Source organism: Penicillium coprophilum, assembly GCF_028826855.1.
Source record: "Penicillium coprophilum strain IBT 35676 chromosome Unknown utg000002l_segment0_segment1, whole genome shotgun sequence".
In the NCBI taxonomy this organism is placed as follows: Eukaryota; Fungi; Ascomycota; class Eurotiomycetes; order Eurotiales; family Aspergillaceae; genus Penicillium; species Penicillium coprophilum.
This window is the reverse complement of record NW_026622722.1, coordinates 190,460-214,160: the sequence shown is the minus strand read 5'-3', so window position 1 is coordinate 214,160 and position 23,701 is coordinate 190,460. Positions and strand designations below refer to the sequence as shown.

The window sequence follows — 23,701 nt, the reverse complement described above, 5'->3', positions numbered from 1 at the left end:
AAATTTTCCGGAGCTCGCTTTTTCCCCCTCTTTGGTGAGAGTTAGGGTCAATTTATAGAACTGGAACACATAAAGCCGTTCCGGGTGGGGCGAGGTATCAAAGTCCCAATGTAGATCATCGGCACATCAAGCTCTTCGGCTTGCTTGGTGGACGCTCAGGCCGGTAATTGTGGGCCCTAGAGCGTCTCGGTTAGGGCCAAGAGGAATTCGGGAAGGGCTCGTATGGATGCAGATCCTCATTTTCTAAATCAGCCACCATGTCAGAGAGGCCAGCGAAGGGAACTTCACAATGGATCCCCGGGTAGGTCTAAAGTTACCGAATGTGTGGCTGTGTGTTATATGCAATTGGTATGTATCTATCGTGGTCATAGCAGAAGCTCAAGAAGCTGCGATCTATCTTCAGACGAAAATTTGAGGTCTGTCAGGACATTGAAACAGTTTCCAAATCACCTTTAGTGACAGATCTGTTCTTAGTTTAGTTTAGATACCCGTGTAACTGGGCAGTTCTTGGTGAGAACGAGCGCAGAAATTAATCCTGATGTGTTCATACGCTAAGATTCTCGAAAGGGGAGGCATATCAAACTCTTCTATTCCAGCCAAGAGATCGTCACGAATATCATAAGGTTACCCCGTAGAGTCTCCTGACTCCCTTGGTCAAATTCAGCCTAGAGCTCCTCTTATCGGTTTCTTGATCACGAATGCATCATATGCTGCAATCTTCACAATGCGTTTGTTCAGTACAGCAGCCCTCGTGGCCGCCTTGTTCGCAATGAACGTGATAGCAGGGATGGAACAGTTGGCGACCGTCTTACCCTCTTGCGCGGTAGGTAGTGCAATCTTTGTGCCCCTCTTTGACATGAACTCGATAAATTGACCTTTCGAAGCTGGATTGTATGGTGACTTCGGTATCACAATCGTCCTGCCAGGCAGCTGATCAAAAATGTCTATGCAATGATGCACATTACACAGCCATTCTTCAGGAGTGCGTTCTCGCTAGCTGCACCGTTCAACAGTCCCTAAGTGAGCCATTGCGTTTATCTTCCATCCCGAATTGGCCATCACTACTAACATACACAAGCTACAAAAAATGTCACGACATCGGCGTGCGGGGACCCTATCCGGGATCGCACAAATATTGTTTCTCATACAGGGGTTGCCGGTGGAGTTATAGCTCTTGTGGCTTTTATTCTTCGTATGACTGCTCGGTTGAGATGTTGTGGTGGTGTATTTGGCGCGGATGATTGGACAATGATGTTGACGATGGTATATACAAACTTTCTCGTTGCTCAAAGTCGGATTTCCTTCTCACTGAAAATCTTCAGGCCTTTCTCATTCCACTTTCAGCACTTTCAGTCGTTCGTATGATTCACTTTGCCGCCGGTTAAGCCTATATTCACTCAACTAACCGTTCTATTACAATATAGTGGCCAACGCAGGGTTGGGAAAGGACATGTGGACCCTTCCATCCAACAATATTACCCATATCCTCTATGTAAGTGACCTTAAGGTGTTACTTCATGCGCTTTTCAAGGCGAAGTGATCTAATTGCTCCAGGTTTACTTTTGGGATGAATTGATCTATCTGAGCATCCTCCCGCTGACCAAAATATCAATTTGTTGTTTCTACCTTCGTATCTTCCCTGATCGGAAGTTTCGGAATGCAACTTACATCACAATTTCATTGAACCTCTGCTACTGGATTGCCTTTATCTTGATTTCGGTGTTCCAGTGTCGGCCTATACCCGGAGCGTGGCACCGCTGGTATGAAGAGGAAAACTACAAGTGCAACCATATCAATGCACAGGGCTGGGCAGCAGCAGCTCTCAACATGGTGCTGGATATTATTGTCATGATACTTCCACTGCGCCAGCTTTACGGTCTAAACCTTTCCGTAAAACGGAAATCATACGTAATGTGCATGTTCAGCCTAGGCATCTTGTGTGTTGTCTCTATCTAGTCTGTGCCCAAATTTCAACTGCTAACTACTGAGCTTAGTGTCACCCTTGTGAGCATCCTGCGACTCAATTCACTTATTCATTTTGCCTCTACCACTAATCTAACGTGTGAGTCTTCCTTTCTTTCTTTTGTTTTTTCCTATTTTCTTTTTCTATATGTGCAAGTTTTTTAACGTCTATTAGGGGATTACGTGACTGTTGGGTATTGGAGTACTATCGAATGCGATGTTGGCGTTGTCTGTGCATGTCTCCCTGCCATTCGATCGTTACTACGCCGTGTATCTCCCGGGCTCTTTGGGGATACCGAGCACGCCAAATCATCATATGGTCTGAACTCCCATTCTCGTGGGACTGGATCTCAGTTCGCAGTGGTCCCGGTCCAGAGCAAGAGTGATGATCGCCAATTCTACCCACTTGGTGATATGGACAATTCTGATGAAGCCCGCCTACACCACAAACATCCGGTGTAGTCGAAAGCTAGAATGGCTGGGCGTTTCTTTACGTGGAGATATGTCTGTGTCTTCAATTTCTATTATTACATTCTACTAAAACGACTTTCTTATTCAATTTTTATATTAAGTATTTCACATGAAGAATCACCGTGTAACAAAAGTCTCCATGTACTTCTTCAAAAGACTACGTCGTAGTTTCCTTTCACGCAAATTCCATCCTATATGATATATGATACTCAGAGGCTTTAGTGAAACGGGGAAGCAAAATAGGGAGCAAGGGAACTTCGGCTTCCAGGCGCGGAGTACTCCGTACGGAGCACAGATGGCCTTAACGCCCGTTTCCACTGGAGAGTGGATCAATTACCCAGTGGCGTTTGAGTGTCACTTCCAGTACGGAGTATGGAGTATGGAGATAACCCACTTATTTTGCGTAATAACGCCCCTGAATCTGTAAACTGCACCTTGATTACGAAAAAAAAAAAAAAAGGAAGAAATAGAAACATTTGCCAAAGAAGACTAGCTTCACCATCGTCTAAAGCTATGATCGGCGTGTCAAATGGAGAAGACATCGACCCGAAATTCAGCATTAAAATATATCGACACAAGATATCAATATTGAAGATTCGTGAGGTTAAGACCAAACATTTGATTTTCAGTTTCCTTTGTGCAAGGAAACCATGTATTTACAAAACATAATAAACGCAATTCAACAGAGATTCACTATTCCCTGGGAGAACTTCTGTTTATCACAGCTGGATTGGTGTACGGGACACCCATGAGGCTAACTCAGAAAGTGGAAGCTCATGCCGATCACATCCACAAGGAATATAGCACAGTTAAAAATTGAATATATGCCCATCGTGCTTTTGCTTATAACAGAGCCCGAGCCAGGAGAATACTTGGCCATTCGTATACCCTAGGTCACTCCTTTTTGCCTTGAGGATTTCATTTTTTTGCTTGCTTTGGGAGTACTTGTCCTTTTTCTTTGCTATGCGCTTTACCACAGCAATTGGGTTATTGTCCGCCCTTTCAATTGTTTTGGCTAGGTATATCTCCAGCTTCCTAGAGCCCACCCGGATCTTGATGACACATACTGACGCCGTAATATAGTGAGAGACCGGATCATCGATATCATGATACGCACAAGCGGTCTTCAGATAACGAGAACTTCATCAAGTATGATTATGTCGTCGTTGGCTCTGGTGCTGGAGGTGGCCCTGTAGCAGCACGATTAGCAATTGCAGGCTACAAGGTGCTTCTTCTGGAAGCAGGAGATGACCAGGGAAATGCAACCAAGCAAATCGTCCCCGCTCTACAGCTCCAGTCTACTGAATATGAGCCGATGAGATGGGATTATTTCGTGAATCATTACTCGAACCAAACCCGCCAGAAAGAAGACACCAAGATGACTTACCGGACACCTTCCGGTGACCTCCACGTTGGGAGTCATGCACCCAATGGCTCCGAGCCCTTAGGAATTTTATATCCTCGAGCAGGTACTTTGGGTGGATGCACTGCTCACAATGCCATGATGTGAGCAATATCCTCTCCCCCGTATTCTTCGAACCTAGGTTGCCATCATATACTTACTGATGTTTTGATAGCACCATCTACCCGTATGAGAATGACTGGGAGCAGCTGGCGAGCCTCACTGGCAATGATTCGTGGTCTGCCTCGAATATGCGTCAGTACTTCAAGAGACTAGAGCGCAACCGATATCTCCCCAGCAGTTTGCTAGGCCACGGATTCGATGGATGGCTTACAACGAGTCTTACAGACTTGCGTCTAGTCATTGAAGATCAAAAGCTTCTGTCCTTAATCCTGGCCGGTGCGGCCGCCGCAGGTCAAACACTGTTGGGCAAACTGATCACCACCGTTGCAGGTCTTGCAGGAATTCTGCTGCGTGACCTGAACAACCCGCTCCCCTTGCGCGACTACGAGGAGGGACCATACCAAGTCCCTCTTGCTGTGGACGTTCCTGAGTACAAACGCACAGGTCCTCGAGAATTTCTAATGAAGACAGTCAACGCTGTGAACTCGGATGGTTCGCGAAAATATCACCTTGATATTCAGCTGAACACTCTGGTAACTAAGCTCCGATTCGATACTACCGGGGCCAAGCCACGGGCTATCGGGGTTGACTACCTACGGGGACAGAGCCTTTACCGCGCGGACCCCCGGGCTTCCCAGACTTCTTCTAGTGGGAAACCAGGGAGTGTGAATGCTGCTCGTGAGGTTATTCTGTCGGCAGGCTCGTTCAACACTCCCCAGCTGCTGAAGCTGAGTGGTATTGGCCCAAAGGAGGAGTTATCCAAACTTGGAATTTCAACCTTGGTGAATCTCCCCGGTGTTGGTCGTAATCTTCAGGACCGGTACGAGATGGGCACAGTGGGCAAGTCACCCACCGATTTCGTCCTCACATCCAAGTGTACCTTTATGTATTCCCTTCCCGACCCCTGTCTGGAACAATACGAAAATGATCCATTCTTCAAAGGTACCTATACCACTAATGGAATCGCCATTGCTATAATTCGCAAGTCGTCCGTCGCGGAAGATGAGCCTGACCTATTAATTTCGGGAGCGCCCGTCAACTTCCCCGGTTACTATCCTAACTACTCTTACGATGGTCTCAAAGATTCCCAGCACTGGACCTGGATCACGTTGAAGTCGCGCTCCCGCAACAATGCTGGTACAGTTGAGCTGCGATCTACCGACCCGCGTGATATGCCCATCATCAACTTCAACTCGTTCGATACCGGAGTTACTACAGATGGTGCAGATGAAAAGGACCTACACGCTGTGTTTGAAGCAATGCAATTCTCTCGCACAATCTTTGATGACCTTATTCCCCTCGATGGCGGGTTTGAAGAGGTCTGGCCAGGACCTAATGTCACTACGGAGAGTGAGATGAAAGACTTCATCAAGCAAGAGGCATGGGGCCATCATGCCTGCTGCACTGCTGCTATTGGAGATGATACGGATCCTCAGGCTGTCCTGGATGCTGACTTCCGTGTTCGTGGTGTTGATGGGCTGCGTGTTGTGGATGCTTCGGTCTTTCCCAAGATTCCTGGGTACTACATCGCGCTGCCGATTTATATGATTAGTGAGAAGGCCGCCGAAGTCATCATTGCTGATGCTGTATAATACTTGCGTTCATACCTAATACCTTGCTTGCAATCTTCATGCCTTTTACTGTCTTTTCTTTCATTTTGATTATCTTCGCTATTCTTGTGAGCATGAATTCTTTGTCTGGCCATTTCTGAGAAATTGCTGGAAGGACTCGGCTTCAAACATTGCCCGTGTCAAGCTACAAGTTACTCTTCTTGTGTGGCCAACCCAACTGATGATTATTTTTTGCTCACAGAATTATCTATCTACTGTAGAAGAGAATTGAAACTTCATAATAGTGAGGTGATTTCTAAATAAGACTAGTGGATGCAAATAATCAAACTTATATAGCTCATGCAGCTGTGGCCACAGCAACTGGCTCACGAACAATAGGCTCCATCACGAATCGCATCTGCGGATGTGTCGCAGTCGACCAAGTTACAATCTTCGTGATCTTCATTATTCCCCTAGGAAAGGACGATAGGACAAGACAAGCCATTGATACACCCAACCGTGTACCAAGGAGCTCTTGATACTCGACGCTACCATGTTCAAACTCATAATAATCCTGCCGTCCTGCTACCAACCACTCAATGCCGAGTCTAGGGTATAGCTCATAGCGTATATACGGTCCTGTTTGTTCATCTGTTATATCGACAAACGCAACATGTCTCAAGGTGTCTATGTTATAATCAACCGAATATTGAGCCCGGGCGGCCTCACACCAATAAGGACCGTCTGATCTGAAAATTCTCTCCACAACGAGAATGCCACGACCAACATGATGCTCATATTCATTAACCTGGTACGAATTTGGCCCTGGGTCTCTTCGGAGATATGTGTAATGGTAGTTTTTACCGCCACGAGCAATATTCATCGATGAGACACCGCCACCTCTGAGTGCTAGGTGCTCAAACTGGTAGTTAGAATCCTCGATTACCCAAGGGTATGGCTGTGCATCGTCAATCATCTCTTCTAGAGTCAATGTAGCTGGTCGAACGTTGCACCCTGGCGCGTCAGGATCGTCTATCCATGCTTGGTATTTTGCTCCTTTGATTCGGTACCTGTAGACCTCCCGCGAGCTTGGTGGCACGCCAAGTTTCCGTTTCTGCTGTTCAATATCGACGAAAACATCACTGGATAGGCGCCTGCGCTTGGTGCTGCTACTGCTGCCGTCGGATCCATGAAGGTCTCTGTATTCAGCATCAGCTCGATCTTGACTCTCTAGGGAACGCCGGCGCCTCCTGTCACTAGAATGACTCGCAAATGATCGGATGTGACGTTCCGATCCTTCGTGCTCGGTCTCATCATTGTACATTTCTTCGTCGATTGGTTCGAAATTAAAGCTGTCCTCGTCACCTGCATTATAGCCCTCTTCGTCAGTGCTAGGCATCCTCACTGGCAAAGAACTTCGTTCTGATTCTGGGAACGAAGCATACTGGGACTCATCAAGGTTAGCATCACTCATCTCGGGAGTAATGCCTGTGTGTGAATCTTTTGTTAAGATGGAATAAAAGTCATCATCAGATGAACTCTTCTTGGAATTGGTGTCACTTAGATTGAGCGGGCAGTCTGCGGGATATATTATTGAGGGGGACGATGTTTTATCGCCGGACGAAGGCTCATGTTTGAGATCTTCCTCGCTCATTGGGGGGGTGTTTCCTGTGTGAGAAAGCTCAGGAGATGGGAGAAACTCGCCGGCGAGGGGGGCAGCAGAAGAATCATCGTCGCTATACTCTTCCGCTTTGGCTTCTACATGTCTTTTGTCCCCGACAATATCCTTCTTGTCCTCAACGATGTTTTTCTTTTCCTCGATGATGTTCTTTTTGTCCTCGATGATGTTCTTCTCGTCCTCAACGATATCCTTTTTGTCCTCGATGACATTGCTCTTGACCCCGACTTTACGTCTTAATGGCCTGATCACATCCACGAGTTCTATAATCTCTTGGTCCTCATATTCCATACTGTCTTCATCCTCGACCTCCATACTGGCTTTATCCCTGTCTTCTTTCTCTTCACCTTCATCACGGGGTTGGGGCTCAGCTGGCGCTGGAAGTTTTCCCACATTCTTAGGAAGTGGTTGGCGCAGGGCTTGCTTTGGTGCTTTTGCCCGCGGGCGGTTAGGCCGGCTCCCCCGTCGGCGGTTAGGTTGGACCGGAGAGTCACTGTCGTCACAATTGCAATGGCATCTTGGAACACACCGCAACGCGTGATGAAATCTGCTGGGCATTTTACTGGTTTTCGAATAAATAAATCAAATCAAGTCAGATATACTTTGGTAGTGATCTTGGAATGAAGACCGAGAGACAAGCAGAGGGGAGTTAAATAGGTGGCTTTACACATTTGAATGATCTTTGTTGGAGCTATTATTATCCTTATCCTGACCAAGCACAAAATTATAGAAACAAGGTCATAAAAAAAGACACAAAAGGGTAAACAATTGACAATATCCCAAGGTGGGTGCCAAACATAGCCCCAGAAGACAAAGAAACTCGTGGTGATAACCTTGAGAAAACAATGAGAAGAATCTGTCAAGGACAATGGCATGTTGGATCAACTTGAAGACAGTAGGCTTGAAAAATTGAGAAATTCCAAGAATAGAAGACAAAGAACTTGACTTGAGGTTCCTCGAGGGATAATTTACTTCAATCGCATTTAGGCTGTTCAGGGGGCGTTTCAGGGGGAATTATACAAATTCGATAGTCTTGATACTTTCAATATAATGATCTCATGTATTTTATACAACCCATTCTATCATCATCGTCAAACATGGTATATACAGTTGGCAACGCTCAACAAATCAAATCTATATTTTATGCATGCTCCTTCTGGTCAATCTGACGCTTCTCCTCGGACTGCATCCACATGTCCACCTCAGCAGCCTCACCCTGGGGCAGGTGACGAGCCATGGATACAATATCCCATGGGGTTGCGGCATCGCGGAAGACATGGTTCAAAGCCTCCAGGTTGCGGTTCATCGTCTCGGGATAGAAGAAGTAAACCGAGACTGGGATGCAGGCAGAGATGACAGCGTACACAATGTAGTACCTATAGCCAATGGTATCGAGGGCGACGGGAGTGATCATGACAACCACAAAGTTCCACAGCCAGTGGTTCGCAGTCGAGACGGCGGACATGGCGACACGGAGACGCATAGGAGCGACCTCGGTACAGTAGAGGAAGTTACCGCCAAGGAAACCGATAGGATAGAAGGAATTGAAAAGGAAGATGAAGACAGCCGAAACAATCGATGCGGTGTGGTTGTCTTTGAAGCTGTTGGTGATGGTGAGGACCGTCATGCAGACACTCATGCCAGTACCGCTGATGATGAAAATCTTTCGGCGTCCGAGTCGGTCGATAGCGAAGAAGGAGATGAAGCTGCAGATGAACTTCCAGGTCATGGCACATGAAGACAGAATGCGAGCTAGATCACTGCTCATGTTGAGGTTCTCTTCGAAGATTGTGGACACGTATGTCGAGATCAGGTTTCCACCACACATTTGCTGGAAGAATTGCAGTGCAACACACAGACAGAACCGGTAGAGAAGACGCTCGTCGTCGGGCTTGCTGAAGTTGAAAATATCCATGAGCGAGGTGCTGTCGACAGTGCTCTCAAGGGAGGTCTCGATGCCAGCGATTTCGGTGCGGACGGCCTCGTCATCGTCAGACAGACCCTTGTAGGCAGCTAAACTGCTGGTAGCCTCCTCGATCCGGCCAACTCGCACGAGCCATCGAGGAGACTCGGGGAGCAAGAAGACTGAAGCGATGACAACGAGGGAGAAGAAGAAGGAAATGGCCAAGGGAATACGCCACTGCAATGCTCCATCGATTTTGCTCAACCCAAAATCAATCCAGTTACAGAGAACATAACCCAGACAGATACAGATACCATCCACAACGACGTGTTGACCACGATGTTTGGCTGACGTGCACTCGGACTGCCAGACGGGAACGGCAACACTCAATTGACCGACACCAACACCGAGGACGATACGGCCGACAACGAATTGTGGCAAGCCATAAGCCGCAGTCTGCAGCAATTGACCAACGATGGTAAGAATAGCACCCAAGAAGATGGTCTTGCGGCGACCGAGCCGGTCACCCAGGAATGTACACGACAAGGCTCCCAATAGAGCACCGAGCTGGAAGGATCCGATCACGGCACCCTTGCTTGTAGAGTGTTGTGCGCGCTCGGCACCCTTTGTGTTGATTGTGTCGATTTCAGGGAAGATGCCCACCCAGCTCTGCAATGTGGCCAAAGGGCCCAAGCCGGACTGGTTATAACCGAAGAGGATGAAGGCTGGTGCTACAATGAGCAGCGCCTGCGCTATGCTCAGCGCTTTTCCTCGGAATAATGTGACCATGTTGAGCGTGTGTATATAGAAGGTCACTCTGAGGGATGAGGGAAACAGAGAAGAAGTCCCAGGAGACCGGGCCCTCGATGGGTTTATAGCCTCCGGTCAGGGCTTCTCGTGGAGACCCCGCAATAGAAAAAATTAAAATTCTGTGCCTGTGGGATGGAGAATTCCACAGTGGATAGGCGACTATAGAACTATCCACTGTGGTGGCACCAATTTAGTCAAATTTCGAAAATCTCGACTGTGACTCGACCATATCGCCGACTCCACGGGGTAGCTTTGGTCCCGGTGTGCCAGAATGCCGTACCTTCGCCACACCCGAAGCAGAAGCGCTTAGATCCACGGTCATCAGGGCCGAAAATCGCAGTCAAGTGGCGGCAGGATCTGGGCTGACCAAGGCTGATTGGATGAAATGCCGAATGATAATATATACCCGAGGCCAGGTATCCGATCCTCCCCCATGATTCCGGAGTTTGTATGAAGCATCTGGATGCGTATAATGAATTATAATACCTAGGAAGTCCTTTTCAGGAAAAAAATTATTTTCCGAACAAATGCCGGCCATAAAAATCTCCAGTTGAGGTCCTGAGGTCGCTACTCGGGCCGGTCTCGGCATTCTAAAACTCGGGTGCGTAAAAAGGCTTGAGCTAGCCTTAAAGGCTTAAGGCTTGTCCACTGCCAAGTGCCAAGACATAGTAAATTCAACTTCGGATTTTGACCTGGGGTCTTCGAATTTTCCCACTTTTTTCTCTCCGGATTTGCCCGTGGGGTAAATTCATTCTAGAGCTGGTACATATACGAAAAAGAAAAGGGAAGTCTTGATATCCTCGGCTATATAGGTGGCCACCTACGTTGTTCCCTTGTTCCCTTATACTTTGGTGGACACCTTCCTTTCTCCGAGAGATGTCCGAAGCATGAGAGAGAATGGAAGACCTCCACACCGTAGACGTATTCGGCTCACCCGGAGTCAGAAAATTCAACCTTTCTTTTTGCGGGGTCTAGCAGATGCTTCAAGATAAGGTGGAAAACCTGACCAATCAATCTTTGGTAGAATTAAGAGATCTGTCAGCGCATTTTGCTATGGAAAGAATATGTTTGTATCCACACAGCCTGGGGTTTTTGAAAATTCACCCTGAAGGTGGATGGGATATTTCTGGCCCTCTCTTGTACTGACACGCTTAGCAACACGTTCCACCTCCTTTCCCTTCGATCATGTGCCTTATCAGTCAGATCCTTCACCCAGATCATATTCCAAAATTCTTATTCACTCAGCATATTATGCACATTGTATTATGTGCACATATGTGCACAAATAGATCAACGATATGAATTAGCTTGATCCGGAGGACAAGTTCCCGGTTCATATGATTAATCTAATTAGACTAAATGATGGCTATATTAAGCGCGTCATACCCATTTTCATCCGTGTGACCCAGTTTTCCCGCTGCTAGCCGACAGGGTATATGTGTTGGGCACTTGGCACAATTATGGAGCTTTAGGGGTTCGGATTCTCTCCACGATTCGATATGTTTCATTTCATTTCGCTTCGACAAGTAAATATACCATGGCCCTAATGCTTTGACCTAGGTATGAACGAACGCCAGTCTTCCTATTCTTGGGAAGCTAAGTATACTCTGTAGTCCAAACTATGATCAAACTCAAAAGCTAATCGCCATCCGGGGACCACCTGGGCACCCCTGGGGTCTCAAGTAAACTTCCAAGGTTGGAGCTTGTTCATTCTGTATGGAGTTACCCCGAGTAACACACGTGGCCCGGGTAAATATAAGGGAGCTAGAACTACCCAAGACTATCCAGGTCGGCAGGAAACGGACCTCGGGAAGAGATGAAATCCTCATGGCAGGCCAGACTTGCAGGGTCCAATCCTTCATTCTCCGGTCATATGACGTACCTTGTAAGTAATGATTTTCAAGTACAGTCTGCTCTTTTCCGGAGACTTGACCGTGGAACAGTGTCCTGTCGGACAAGATGGGCTGACCTGTAATCTGACAGGGGTAGTGGATTGGAACTTGGAAGAGCCCAGGGTGGGTAGGGTCTGAATCGAACCTTCTCGGTATCATTCCCAATTCTACTGGCTATACCCCGTACATGTCTTGGCTTGACGATGATAATGGCCTGGAGTGGTAGCACCATTGGGGATATCGCTTTGGTTGCTTTCAAGGTTGGAGCTGGGCATTCTTGAAAGCCCTACTACGGGCGACTATTGGGACCACGATTCATAATTCTGTTATTGGTTAATATTGCCAGGTAGTATTCAGATCCACTCTCATTTTACAAGAACTATTTATGTACAACGTAGTTATCAAATTGAAGCATAAATTGAAGTTCATGGAATAGAAGTACACCGAATTGTATTACATCAAATCAGAGTATATAAAATCAAAGCATAAATTCAATTTCATTATATTGGAGTTCATAAGATTGAAGTACCAGGCCCTATGTATGGCTCAATTCCCCAAGGGGTGATTGGGGCCGCACGGGTTGAATGCAAAAAGTACATTTTCTATGGGATACACATACAAAAGGTACTTTGTAAATATATACATATCTTGCCTATATCGTTATACTTCTGTCGAGCAGACATAGACTTCAAATAATAAAGCCTATTCATTGTAGTATAATAGAACTCAACCAGAAATAAGATAGGGGGTTCGAAGAAAAGCTTATAGAAGAATTTGTATGTATTACACTTCTGATAGCGGTTCTTCATTTTTCTTTTTTGAATAACAACAACAGGATCCAGTGATTAAATCTATATTTCTAGATTTAAGTAAGTAGTTTCTTAACATCGATATATCTTCCTACAATTGAATAAGATGGTCGAGAGATGAATGTACATATATATGTAAATTAAAGTACCTTTGTATACTCTAGCTATCTCTAATTAGCTTTGTCTAGCTCAGTCATAGATATAAACTTAACTGCACTACTAGTAACATCTGAGCAATTAGATATGGGCTAACCGCTGGTGTATGGGCAGTTGATAACAGAGAAGATGATGATATTCTCTATCTAGAAGCAAGACTGAGAGAGAGAGAAGAAGAAGAAGAAAGCAAGTATGAATAGGATACTGAGATCCTATTTATACTGCCAAACATAATGGCATATCAAACATGTTTGATCTATATGCCTGGATGCCTATGGCATCCGACAGCAGTGTACTATTCTGTGCAACCAGCTTCATCATGTTATCTCGTAGGCTCTGACCGCCCACTTCATCGCTACTATCGCCACATGTTTGGATTATCAGTATAAGATAATAAGATAATGACGCCCATGCGAGCTGTGAAAAGACTGAATCCAGACTTAAAGAAACTTGCAGATTGATCTTTGTACGTCATGTTCAATCAAATTTAACTTGTAGTGAAGCTTGCTTGCAGATGTTGATTTCATTTTGTCGTCTTTCCATGAGCGAGAAAACAGGCAGAATAAAGGGCGGTCTGGAACCGACGAATTGCAGTCTGTCTACTGAATGACCTCACCTTGACAACTAATTCCCTGCTCGTCTTTGCTCTGCCACCAAAATCACGCTGTCGCAAATCACAATGGACACGCAAGAAGATATTGTACCGACCGAATCTCTGTTTCGCCCCGCAAAAAAGCGCAAGTTCATGCGACGACGTCCCGAGGTCCCGGACACCGAAGAAGCCGATAATCAGAATGACAATCCTGACGAATCACGAGCCCTAGGGAGCAATAATCTTCGGCGTCCACGCGCCTTACGGAAAGGCGGTATTGGGTTCTCTACCGCGTCACGACTTGGAGATGATCAGGGCCAGCAACTAGCGCTAGTACCAGCGGCCGGAGAAATTGAGGATGAGAAGATGCGAGCAATGAACGAACGTTTCACGGGATATACCGGTCAGACAGTTGATGTTGACAAGCACATGTACGATGGCTTTCCGATAGGTGATCCTCCAGTTCGATTGATATAGACTAACGAGATAAGGATGGCATTCATAGATTCCGAGATGGCTAAGCGCTACCAGCCCGAATCAAAGCGGGACCAGTCAGGTTCTATCCAACAAAACCAAGAAGAAGTCGCTGCGGGGCTGTCGCTACCTGGACACCAGACACGCGAGCCTGCGTCGCTAGGCAAACTCCATGAAATTGATCTCGGCCATGAAGCCACATTGCGAAACATTGCGCGGACAGAAGCTGCGACGCGGGAAATGGCCGAGAAAGGAAAATTGTCGCTATCAGCGGGTCATGCTGCTCCAGAAACGGGTCGTCCTGGTCCAGACAGCAAGTCATGGCGCAATCGCAAACAGAGGACAGAGGCAGACATCGCCAGAGATCGTCTTGTCGAAGAGGTACTACGTGAGAGCAAATGTGGGTCGTATTCCGAAGTGAAATACTACTGGATTTTTGTCTTTGCTAACACTGTTGTTATAGTGGAAATTTATGATGAACACGAGGAGGAGATACAACTCGATGATCAACAGGCTGCTGATGACCGAGTTGCTGAGCAATTTAGACGAGACTTTATGGATGCCATGCAGACTCGTCGTCGAACTCGACCCACAGCAAAACCGGCAGCCAATGTTGAGGTGCCTCGGGGTCCGAAGCTTGGAGGCAGTCGCAGTGCAAGGGCTGCAATGCGGGAGAAGGAAGCACAAGCGGGCAGGAAATGACTGTCGTTCTCATCTAACACGGGAAGTTTCCTTTAATATGGACTTTATGTACTTGAGCCTCTACGGCATGTGTTTTTAATTGATATGCATACGATACCATAATGAATTTGCGCCAATGCTATTTCTGACTGCCTTTTCAAAGAACTGCTACGCCAAAAGCTTCGTTTGACCGCAGGTGATCAGCGATTTGCGGCCAATTGTCTTTATCCTTCTGATTTCCAGATACTAAGGAGCAAAGATATTGTCGTATTACCTCAAGTGTAAGCTCTATAGTATCTTCTTGGGCTGATTGGATATTCTTTCCATTCAAGTCCTGCGTTGTCAGGGACAAAGGACGTTTAACTAGGTGACTATTTTTGGTATATATATATTTAGATACATGCTGGGTTATTCATGCAGATACTTCATTGTCAGTACACTCAATGACTATTCTTGCCCAGACGCCGAAGGAAATATAATACACATATGTAGAAACCGAAACACATATACAAAAAAGAAGTGAGAAAAAGGAGGGAGGGGAATGATACCTTGTTTGTTGGGCGTTGGCAGTATTTTGTTCGGTATAGATCCTTCATTTTGCTTCATTTGGGTTATACTTAGGTACACCACGCCGTCATCTTATTTTTGCTTTTTGATACGGTCTTCTCTTTCAATAAGCTCTGCACATCCCTAATACCACTCATCAAAAGAATATAAAGTGAAGGATGACCACATATATTTACCTGAAGCATACCCATCTAGGTAGGACGGTACCTGATTAGTCATCAACACAGTTCACGGTGACTAAGCCTGATCTTGAACTGCCTGTTTGGGAGCCAAAGCCAAAGCCAAAGCTACACCCGCACCAAAAAGACCCGCCCTTCTCCTGCCTCCGACCAGCCCCTCTGATTGTCCGTCTGATACGCATGGTCACGTTTTGATTTGTCTTTAAGCGATCGTATCCAAGATATCCACATAACCCTTGTGACAACTACGACCCCTTTCCCGGATATACCTGGACAACTTTGACGATGAACCCTTCCAACCCACCTCAAGCTGCTGAGTATGGTGGAGGTGTGTGACCCCCTTCCAATTGCGCTCGCCGCTGCGACCGCAAATCACTCTTGGCTACTATTCATTGCGCAATATACTGATCATGGTATGATTATAGATGAGGTGTCGGCCATTGTCCTAGACCCGGGATATTCAACCACTCGCGCGGGCTTTGCCGGTGAAGATGCTCCCAAGTCATTGATCCCAACCTACTATGGAAAATACAACGCGGACGGCCAAGAGAAGCTCGTATTTGGCGACGACGTATTCGTTACCCCGCGACCCGGTCTGTCCATCCACAACCCGATCGGCAAGGATGGAATCGTCGAGGATTGGGATATGGCAGAGAGAGTGTGGGAACACTCATTTATGTCGCGACTCACCGGCACGAAAGCGGGCAACCCATTCCAGAACGGACTAAACGACGTTTCCGCAGACGAACTCCCCACAGAAATGGAGGTGGAGTCAGAGGAGAAGCCTTTGTCGGATAGTCCGTTGTTGATGACGGAGCCTGGATGGAACCCAGCAAAGGCACGTGAAAAGACCATTGAAATCGCAATGGAGAAATGGGATACTCCGGCCTTCTATCTCGCTCGCACCGGTGTTCTTGCTGCGTATGTACCACCATTAACCATGATAGGTTGAACATTTGCTGATCCAATTGCACGTACAGTTTCGCCTCTGGGAAAGCCTCAGCCCTAGTTATTGACATTGGAGCTTCCAACATCTCTGTTACGCCCATCCACGATGGCATGATCCTGAAACGGGGTGTGCAACACTCTCCGCTGGGTGGTGATTACATCTCTTCGCAGATCAAAGCAATCTTCAAGGCCAACTCGCCGCAACCCATCACAATCACGCCGCATTACCTTATCAGCTCAAAGTCGGCTGTCGAAGCTGGCCAACCGCCCCAAGCGAAATACAAGACTTTCCCCGCAGACAAGGCACCCGATGCGTCGTACCGTGCTCTGCTCGAGGAGCGCACACTGTCCGAGTTCAAGGAATGTGTCGTTCAGGTGTGGCCTGGGCCTACAAGGCTCTCGGCCCCCAGTCCTACGGGCGTCTCCAATGAAGATATGGCTCGAACCGCCCCCGGTCGCCCATTCGAATTCCCCGATGGATACAATCAAGTTTTCGGTGTCGACCGTTTCCGCGCGGTGGAATCTCTTTTCGATGCCAAGGCTGCCATTCCAGACCCCGACTCATCTTTCCCTCCCCCAACACCCGCCCAGACTATCCCAGAACTCGTCAAGGCTTCTTTGGCCGGTGTTGACGTCGACCTCCGGCCCCACCTTCTGGCCAACGTCGTTGTGACGGGTGGATCCAGCTTGCTTTATGGCTTTACTGATCGCCTGAATCACGAGCTGATGCAGATGTTCCCTGGCCCTAGGGTGCGTGTGACTGCTCCCGGTAACACTTCCGAGCGACGCTTCGGCTCCTGGATTGGCGGAAGTATCCTGGCTAGTTTGGGAACTTTCCACCAGATGTGGATCTCCAAGAAGGAGTACGAGGAGCATGGGCCAAACATTGTGGAGAAGCGTTGCAAATGATTCAAAATCTTTGCATCTCCTGTTGGGGGTTTTTTTTATGTTTACAGGCGTTACTGTGCTATCTTGGGCGCTTGAAAGGGGGTTTTGAGCAACTCCGGATCTGGCCTGTCTGCAAGGAAGGACCTACAAAACTGATCTAGATATTTTGTGTACGACTAATGCCACTTGATTTGATTTGTCCGAGAATAATATGCAGACATGGAGATGCACAACAGTGTATATATTTATGTAAAAGAGATGTATGGAGTAGTGGCAAGTCATGGTATCCTTATGTACCCCGTACTTATGAAGAATTATTTTTCCGACTTTCATACAATTCTTCATCTAAAAGATGAGACGTTTAATGTGAGATATCCATTGGCGGGGATTTCCACCTGCATGCGTTGGCAGCCAACACATCAGTGCAGCCCCCGGGGGTGGTCCGTGTTTCACTTTATTTATGTTGGCCATGTCCAGGTCTGTCTGTCAATTTTTCTTCACCTACGAGCATAACCGAGACTTTCTATCACACATCAATTCAGGAAAGTGGCCTGGGAAAGAAAAAGACAAGGGGAAAAAAAGAAAAAGAGTCAAATGAAGCGCACACGAACATTAACAATAACATACATCACCACCATGAGTTCGAGAATCCATGACTGACCAGAAAGAAGGAAAAGAAAGACTACATCGTCAACGTCGTTACACTCGAGGCTGCGGGCCAAACACGCTAGAGTCTACTAGAGATGAACAAAATCAAAATGCGAGACGGTCATGGGTATGAAAACGAAAGGGAAATCATGAGTCGAGGGGTCAAAGCTGGCAAAACAAGGGGCAATGTTCTCATCGGCTAGCTCGGGCGATGAGCCAATGCAGGACGGCGTCGAGATTGGTTTCCTCCTTGGCACTGATACCATAGCAGCTTACTTCACGATGGGTGATGGATTTCAGATCCATAGCTTCAATGATCTCATCAACAGACAACTTGTCTGGAAGATCGGACTTGTTCCCGAGGACTAGGAGGGGGATGCTATCCAGCGTGGGCTTTTTCATCAGATCGTGCAGTTCTTCTGTGGCTACTGGGAGTGCAGCGCGATCTGCTGCATCCACAATATACCTTTATTGACCTTGGTTAGCATTTCAAAAGGAAGAGAGGATCCAAGACATGGAAAATAAGCAAGTCTTACACGATCGCGTTGACGCCTCGACAATACCGTTCCCACATCGGCCGGAACCGAGGCTGCCCGCCTAAATCCCAGCTGCAGAGATATATTAGCGCCGTACTTTGGTCGGGAAGGATGAACGTACCATTTCAAGGTCACATGGCCCTTTTGGACTCTTTTGGTGTTGAACCCGATGGTCGGGATGGAACTAGAAGATATTTTAGAACATGGCGGGGATGGAAATGATAGCCATGAGACCATCTATAACTTACTCAACAGTGAACTCGCCACCCTATTATGGTCAGCAACCGCGAATGAAAACCTTATCAGATTCGACTTACGGCCAACACACGCAACAGGGAAGATTTGCCGGCATTCTGAAGGCCGATCATGGTGACATCCATCTCACTGGCCCTATATGGAGATTAGCAGGGCTTCATCTGCGGGGACGGGCCGTGGTCTCCCGGGAACTGCATCTATCAACGGCCCACTTACCAGAACATCCTCAGAAGCCAGTCATAGATAGCACGAAATATGCCGGCCATAATGGGGAGATCTTGCGGTAGAAAAGAAGAAGAGAGAAAAGAGATATAGAAAGAATAGAACCAAAACAAGAAAGCCAGAGAGATTAAGAGCTGGGAAGTTGCTTGTGTGTGGAAAAAGCTCAGGATGACAAAAGCCAGAGAGTGGGGTCAACCTAACTGCGCAGGTTCAACTGTTTCTTGATATCAATTTTCTTATATGAAGAGGTCAAAAAAAAAGGGTAAGGGAGAAAAGAAGGAAAGGGAAAAAACAAAAAGCAAGATCGTCACACCGTAACAAGAACCAGAAGCAATAAATTTCAAGGCCTATTATTAGAGAGCTGTTTTAAGGGGATAACCGCCTGCGGCAGATGTTAATAGAAAAAAAAATGGATATTGAATCTAGTTTCTATGGAGGATTGATGGATCTACCTACACACATGACCCCAAGGGCGCTTAGGCTCCATTGGCCTCAAATTGGAGGGGGTGAACAGTGTGCATCTCCAGCCCGTGTGGCGTACGTTACGAATTTCCAAGTTGCGGCTTATTGTAAGTGAAATCAAGCTAGAGTTGACTAGGACTAGGGGGTTCAAGATCCAGGCACTTGCAGTTGAACTAGAGTTTTAGTAGTACTTCATAGGGATACGGGATCAACGGCATCGAGTGAACGGCCGAACTTCGACATGCCCAGGTGGGAAAGCCTCTTGGCGCCTCAGGCCAGAAATGCATATCACCACGTGATGATAACCATCCGGCTCCACCCTCGAAAAATTTCCCCAAGCAGAAACAGACCTCTCATCTTCGTTTGGCAGCTGCCATTGTCGGTTCAATTCCTGTGGTCTCGTGGCTGATACAATCCTGGGCGGAGGAATCGAACCGATCTTGTCGTGCTTCTATCCTTACATTGTAGGACACATTTAGTGTGCCGTTCAGTTCTTTTTCATATACATCTTTTGAGAGCTGCGAATTTCCATCATGGCGCCCGCAGCCACAGAAACAGAGTGGTCAGTCGAATACGACACCCTGCGACGGGAGAACTTGTTCAAGAATCCTCCCACCGATCACACGGCTTATCCATCGCTGGCCGAGTCGATTCGACCGCATATTGATTCCTTCAATGCTCTCTTCGACGACAGCAAGATCCTGGAGGCAGGCTTGAGGGATATCGGTACCAAGACGTTCCTCGATGGTGAACTTGAGACCTACGAGCAGAAGAAGGCCCGCCAAGCAGAAGGTGTTCGTCCGCCGAAGCGAAATCGCTTGAACGTCCGCGTGCGTGAAATCTTCCTCGAAAAGCCTACCCTGCCCCCCACCAACAAGTACACCACCCGAAACCGTGAGATCTATCCCTCGGAATGCCGAGAGCGCCATGCGACGTATCGTGGTAAGCTCCGCGCTCGCCTCGAGTACCAGGTGAACAACGGAGACTGGATGGAGTCTGTTCGCGAGCTGGGTAATGTCCCCATCATGGTGCGCACCAACCGGTGTCACCTCGAAAAGGCTACCCCCCAGGAGCTTGTTCAACACAACGAAGAATCGGAGGAGCTAGGTGGTTTCTACATCGTCAACGGAAACGAGAAGCTCATTCGTATGCTGGTCGTCGGCAAGCGCAACTACCCCATGTCCATCATTCGTGGTTCTTTCGTCAAGCGTGGCCAGACCTACACAAAGTTCGGTGTTCAGATACGATCGGTCCGTCCCGATCAGACTTCGCAGACCAACGTGCTTCACTACCTCTCTGATGGAAATGTTACCTTCCGTTTCTCATGGCGCAAGAACGAATACCTCATTCCCGTGATGATGATTCTCAAGGCACTTGCGGAAACCAACGATCGCGAAATCTTTGAGTCCATTGTCGGTGGCGCTTCCTCCAAGGGCATGAACAACACTTTCGTCACGGACCGTGTTGAGCTTTTGTTGAGAACCTATCATGCATACCAGAAGCACAGCCAGTACGATTGCCGTTCTCACTTGGGCAAGGCTTTCCGACCTGTGCTCGGAGTCCCCGCCGACATGCCCGACGAGGAGGTTGGCACAGAGTTCCTCCGCAAGGTTGTTCTGCCCCATCTTGGAAATGAGAATGTCACCGAGACACAAGACTGGGACAAGTTCAAGTTGATCACCTTCATGATCCGCAAGCTTTACTCTACAGTTGCAGGAGACTGTGCTCCCGATAACCCCGATGCTGTCTCCAACCAAGAAATTTTGCTTGGTGGCTTCCTTTACGGAATGATTTTGAAGGAACGTATTGAGGAGTGGCTTCGTTCATTCGGCCCCATTGCCAGAGACTGGTCTATCCGTAATAACGGCGCAAAATTCACCGATGAAGCATTTGAGCGAGACTTCCTCTCTAAGATCGTCAAGCGATCAAACGAAAATATTGGTAATGCGCTCGAGTACTTCCTCTCCACCGGTAACTTGGTCAGTCCTACAGGTCTTGATTTGCAACAAACATCAGGTTACACCGTCATTGCAGAGAAGATCAACTTCTACCGTTTCATCAGTCATTTCCGCATGATTCATCGTGGTAGTTTCTTCGCTCAGTTGAAGACTACCACTGTCCGTAAGCTGCTACCAGAAAGTTGGGGTTTCCTTTGCCCCGTTCACACTCCTGATGGTTCGCCTTGTGGTCTGCTCAACCATTTGGCGCACAAGTGTTTGATCTCTACGGACAACCTAGATGTGTCTCATCTGCCTCGGACTCTGGTTCAGCTTGGTGTCCGGTCTGAGTCTTCTGTGGCTCTGGACGAGAGCGTTGTCGTCCAGTTGGATGGCCGAATCATTGGGTACTGCTCCCCCAAGCAGGCCCAAAGAATTGCCGACACCATCCGGTACTGGAAGGTCGAGGGCAAAAACAACATTCCTCGTGAATTGGAAATTGGATATATTCCTAATTCAAGCGGTGGTCAATATCCAGGTGTCTACATGTTCTCCCAATCAGCGAGAATGTACCGCCCCGTGAAGTATCTGGCGCTGGATAAGCTGGATTACGTCGGACCATTCGAGCAGCCCTTCATGGAGATTGCTTGTGTGGAGTCCGACCTGATTCCCGGTCTTTCAACCCATATCGAGTTCACACCTACCAACATCCTCTCCATCGTCGCGAACATGACTCCCTTCTCCGACTACAACCAATCTCCCCGTAACATGTACCAGTGCCAGATGAGCAAACAAACCATGGGTACGCCAGGTACCTCGATCGCTCACCGTACCGACAACAAGTTGTACCGCATCCAAACGGGTCAAACACCAATTGTGCGGCCACCTCTTTATAACGCCTATGGTCTGGACAACTTCCCCAACGGTATGAACGCAGTTGTGGCTATTATCTCCTACACCGGTTACGACATGGACGATGCTATGATTATCAACAAGTCCGCCCACGAACGTGGCTTCGGTCACGGTACAGTCTACAAGACCAAGGTCGTCACTTTAGCCGAGAACGACTCCCGCCGGAACAAGTCCAAGCGTGAGGTTACCAAGCTGTTTGGATTCGCCCCTGGCGACGAGGTCAAAGAGCAGGTGCGCAACATCATCGACGAGGATGGAATGCCCCACTTGGGTGCTCGCGTCAAGGAGGGTGACAAGATCGCCGCCTGGCACAATGTCCGCTTTGATCCCGCCTCTGACTCGTACGTTAACGTTGATGGAGTCACCCACTACATGAAATACAAGGATGCCGAGGAAGGTTACGTCGAGAGCATCCGCCTCATGGGCTCTGAGTCTGGCAATGAGCCCGCTCAATCGCTCAGCGTCAAGTACCGCATCCCCCGAAAGCCCGTCATTGGTGACAAGTTCTCCTCTCGTCACGGTCAGAAGGGTGTTTTGTCTCAACTCTGGCCTGCGGTTGACATGCCCTTCTCCGAGAGCGGCATGCAGCCCGATCTGATTATCAACCCTCACGCTTTCCCATCCCGTAAGTTCATCGCTTTGAAAAGTCAAATGTATTTACCCATCTAACATATCCCCAGGTATGACAATCGCTCAAATGATTGAGTCCATGGCCGGTAAAGCTGGTGCCATGCACGGTCTCCCGCAAGATTCCACTCCCTTCCAGTTCTCCGAAGAAAATACCGCAACAGACTACTTCGGTGAGCAGCTCCGCAAGGCCGGCTACAACTACTACGGCAACGAGCCGTTGTACAGTGGTATCACGGGCCGCGAGTTCTCCGCCGACATCTACATGGGCCTAGTCTACTACCAGCGTCTGCGTCACATGGTTAACGACAAGTTCCAAGTGCGTACCACTGGTCCCGTCAATGCGCTAACGGGCCAGCCCGTGAAGGGTCGTGCGAAGGGTGGTGGTATCCGTGTTGGAGAGATGGAGCGTGATTCGCTCATTGCTCACGGTGCGGCCTTCTTGCTGCAGGATCGTCTCATGAACTGCTCCGACGCCCAGCACACCTGGATCTGTCGCTGCTGTGGTTCCTTCCTGTCCACACAGGTTGCTGTTTCTGGCTCGTCCCGCAACCGTACGGCTATCAACCCTGGTGCTGCCGCCGCTGCTGCCAAGGCTGCTCCTAACCAGCAGAGCACCAATGCTCACGCTGGTGCTGCCATTGGTGCTGTTGGCGGTGTCAACGGTATTGTGCGCTGCCGTCGCTGTGCCCGCGAGGCTACCTTTGATGATTCCCGTGCCGAGGTCTGGGAAGATGGTAGTGGACAGCGCTACGTGGGTGGCGACAATGTTACTATCGTTGCTGTGCCTGGTGTGCTGCGGTACTTGGATGTCGAGTTGGCGGCTATGGGTATCAGAATGAAGTTCTTGGTGGATAACTGATATATCAGTCTCTAACTGGGGATCTCAAAAATTGTTTCCTTGTTTCAATGTCATAGGTGGCGTATACCTGGTTTTAATGATTATACTCATCTGCTTCTTGTCTTATTTTGCTTTTTTATTTTTATTTTTGCAAATATTCATTCGTGTTTAAACAG

The 23,701-nt window shown here is 47.9% G+C and overlaps 8 protein-coding genes across 8 annotated transcripts; 5 read left to right on the top strand and 3 right to left on the bottom strand.

Moving 5' to 3' along the window:
* Positions 1–724: 724 nt before the first annotated feature.
* Positions 725–2,424, top strand: N7500_002133 (putative integral membrane protein; the record flags this gene model as incomplete). The annotated part of the gene is made up of 8 exons (XM_056673279.1): positions 725–823; positions 885–1,020; positions 1,079–1,263; positions 1,323–1,359; positions 1,425–1,492; positions 1,555–1,937; positions 1,995–2,062; positions 2,138–2,424. 8 exons carry the CDS (start codon positions 725–727, stop codon positions 2,422–2,424), a joined length of 1,263 nt encoding a protein of 420 aa, XP_056533804.1.
* A 972-nt stretch (positions 2,425–3,396) lies between these two features.
* Positions 3,397–5,550, top strand: N7500_002132 (GMC family oxidoreductase; the record flags this gene model as incomplete). The annotated part of the gene is made up of 3 exons (XM_056673278.1): positions 3,397–3,452; positions 3,517–3,939; positions 4,011–5,550. The coding sequence occupies 3 exons, from the start codon at positions 3,397–3,399 to the stop codon at positions 5,548–5,550; spliced, it is 2,019 nt and encodes a 672-aa protein (XP_056533803.1).
* A 316-nt stretch (positions 5,551–5,866) lies between these two features.
* N7500_002131 (uncharacterized protein) lies at positions 5,867–7,501 on the bottom strand (the record flags this gene model as incomplete). Its single annotated transcript, XM_056673277.1, has 1 exon — positions 5,867–7,501. One exon carries the CDS (start codon positions 7,499–7,501, stop codon positions 5,867–5,869), a length of 1,635 nt encoding a protein of 544 aa, XP_056533802.1.
* An 826-nt stretch (positions 7,502–8,327) lies between these two features.
* On the bottom strand, positions 8,328–9,878 carry N7500_002130 (sugar porter family MFS transporter; the record flags this gene model as incomplete). The annotated part of the gene is made up of 1 exon (XM_056673276.1): positions 8,328–9,878. One exon carries the CDS (start codon positions 9,876–9,878, stop codon positions 8,328–8,330), a length of 1,551 nt encoding a protein of 516 aa, XP_056533801.1.
* A 3,557-nt stretch (positions 9,879–13,435) lies between these two features.
* Positions 13,436–14,524, top strand: N7500_002129 (telomere length and silencing 1 family protein; the record flags this gene model as incomplete). The annotated part of the gene is made up of 2 exons (XM_056673275.1): positions 13,436–13,799; positions 13,854–14,524. 2 exons carry the CDS (start codon positions 13,436–13,438, stop codon positions 14,522–14,524), a joined length of 1,035 nt encoding a protein of 344 aa, XP_056533800.1.
* A 1,010-nt stretch (positions 14,525–15,534) lies between these two features.
* Positions 15,535–17,106, top strand: N7500_002128 (actin family protein; the record flags this gene model as incomplete). The annotated part of the gene is made up of 3 exons (XM_056673274.1): positions 15,535–15,577; positions 15,675–16,170; positions 16,230–17,106. The coding sequence occupies 3 exons, from the start codon at positions 15,535–15,537 to the stop codon at positions 17,104–17,106; spliced, it is 1,416 nt and encodes a 471-aa protein (XP_056533799.1).
* An 819-nt stretch (positions 17,107–17,925) lies between these two features.
* N7500_002127 (ADP-ribosylation factor-like protein) lies at positions 17,926–18,790 on the bottom strand (the record flags this gene model as incomplete). The annotated part of the gene is made up of 6 exons (XM_056673273.1): positions 17,926–18,199; positions 18,270–18,341; positions 18,391–18,453; positions 18,518–18,537; positions 18,587–18,659; positions 18,741–18,790. The coding sequence occupies 6 exons, from the start codon at positions 18,788–18,790 to the stop codon at positions 17,926–17,928; spliced, it is 552 nt and encodes a 183-aa protein (XP_056533798.1).
* A 951-nt stretch (positions 18,791–19,741) lies between these two features.
* N7500_002126 (DNA-directed RNA polymerase I core subunit RPA135) lies at positions 19,742–23,546 on the top strand (the record flags this gene model as incomplete). The annotated part of the gene is made up of 2 exons (XM_056673272.1): positions 19,742–22,682; positions 22,738–23,546. The coding sequence occupies 2 exons, from the start codon at positions 19,742–19,744 to the stop codon at positions 23,544–23,546; spliced, it is 3,750 nt and encodes a 1,249-aa protein (XP_056533797.1).
* Between the last annotated feature and the right edge of the window lie 155 nt (positions 23,547–23,701).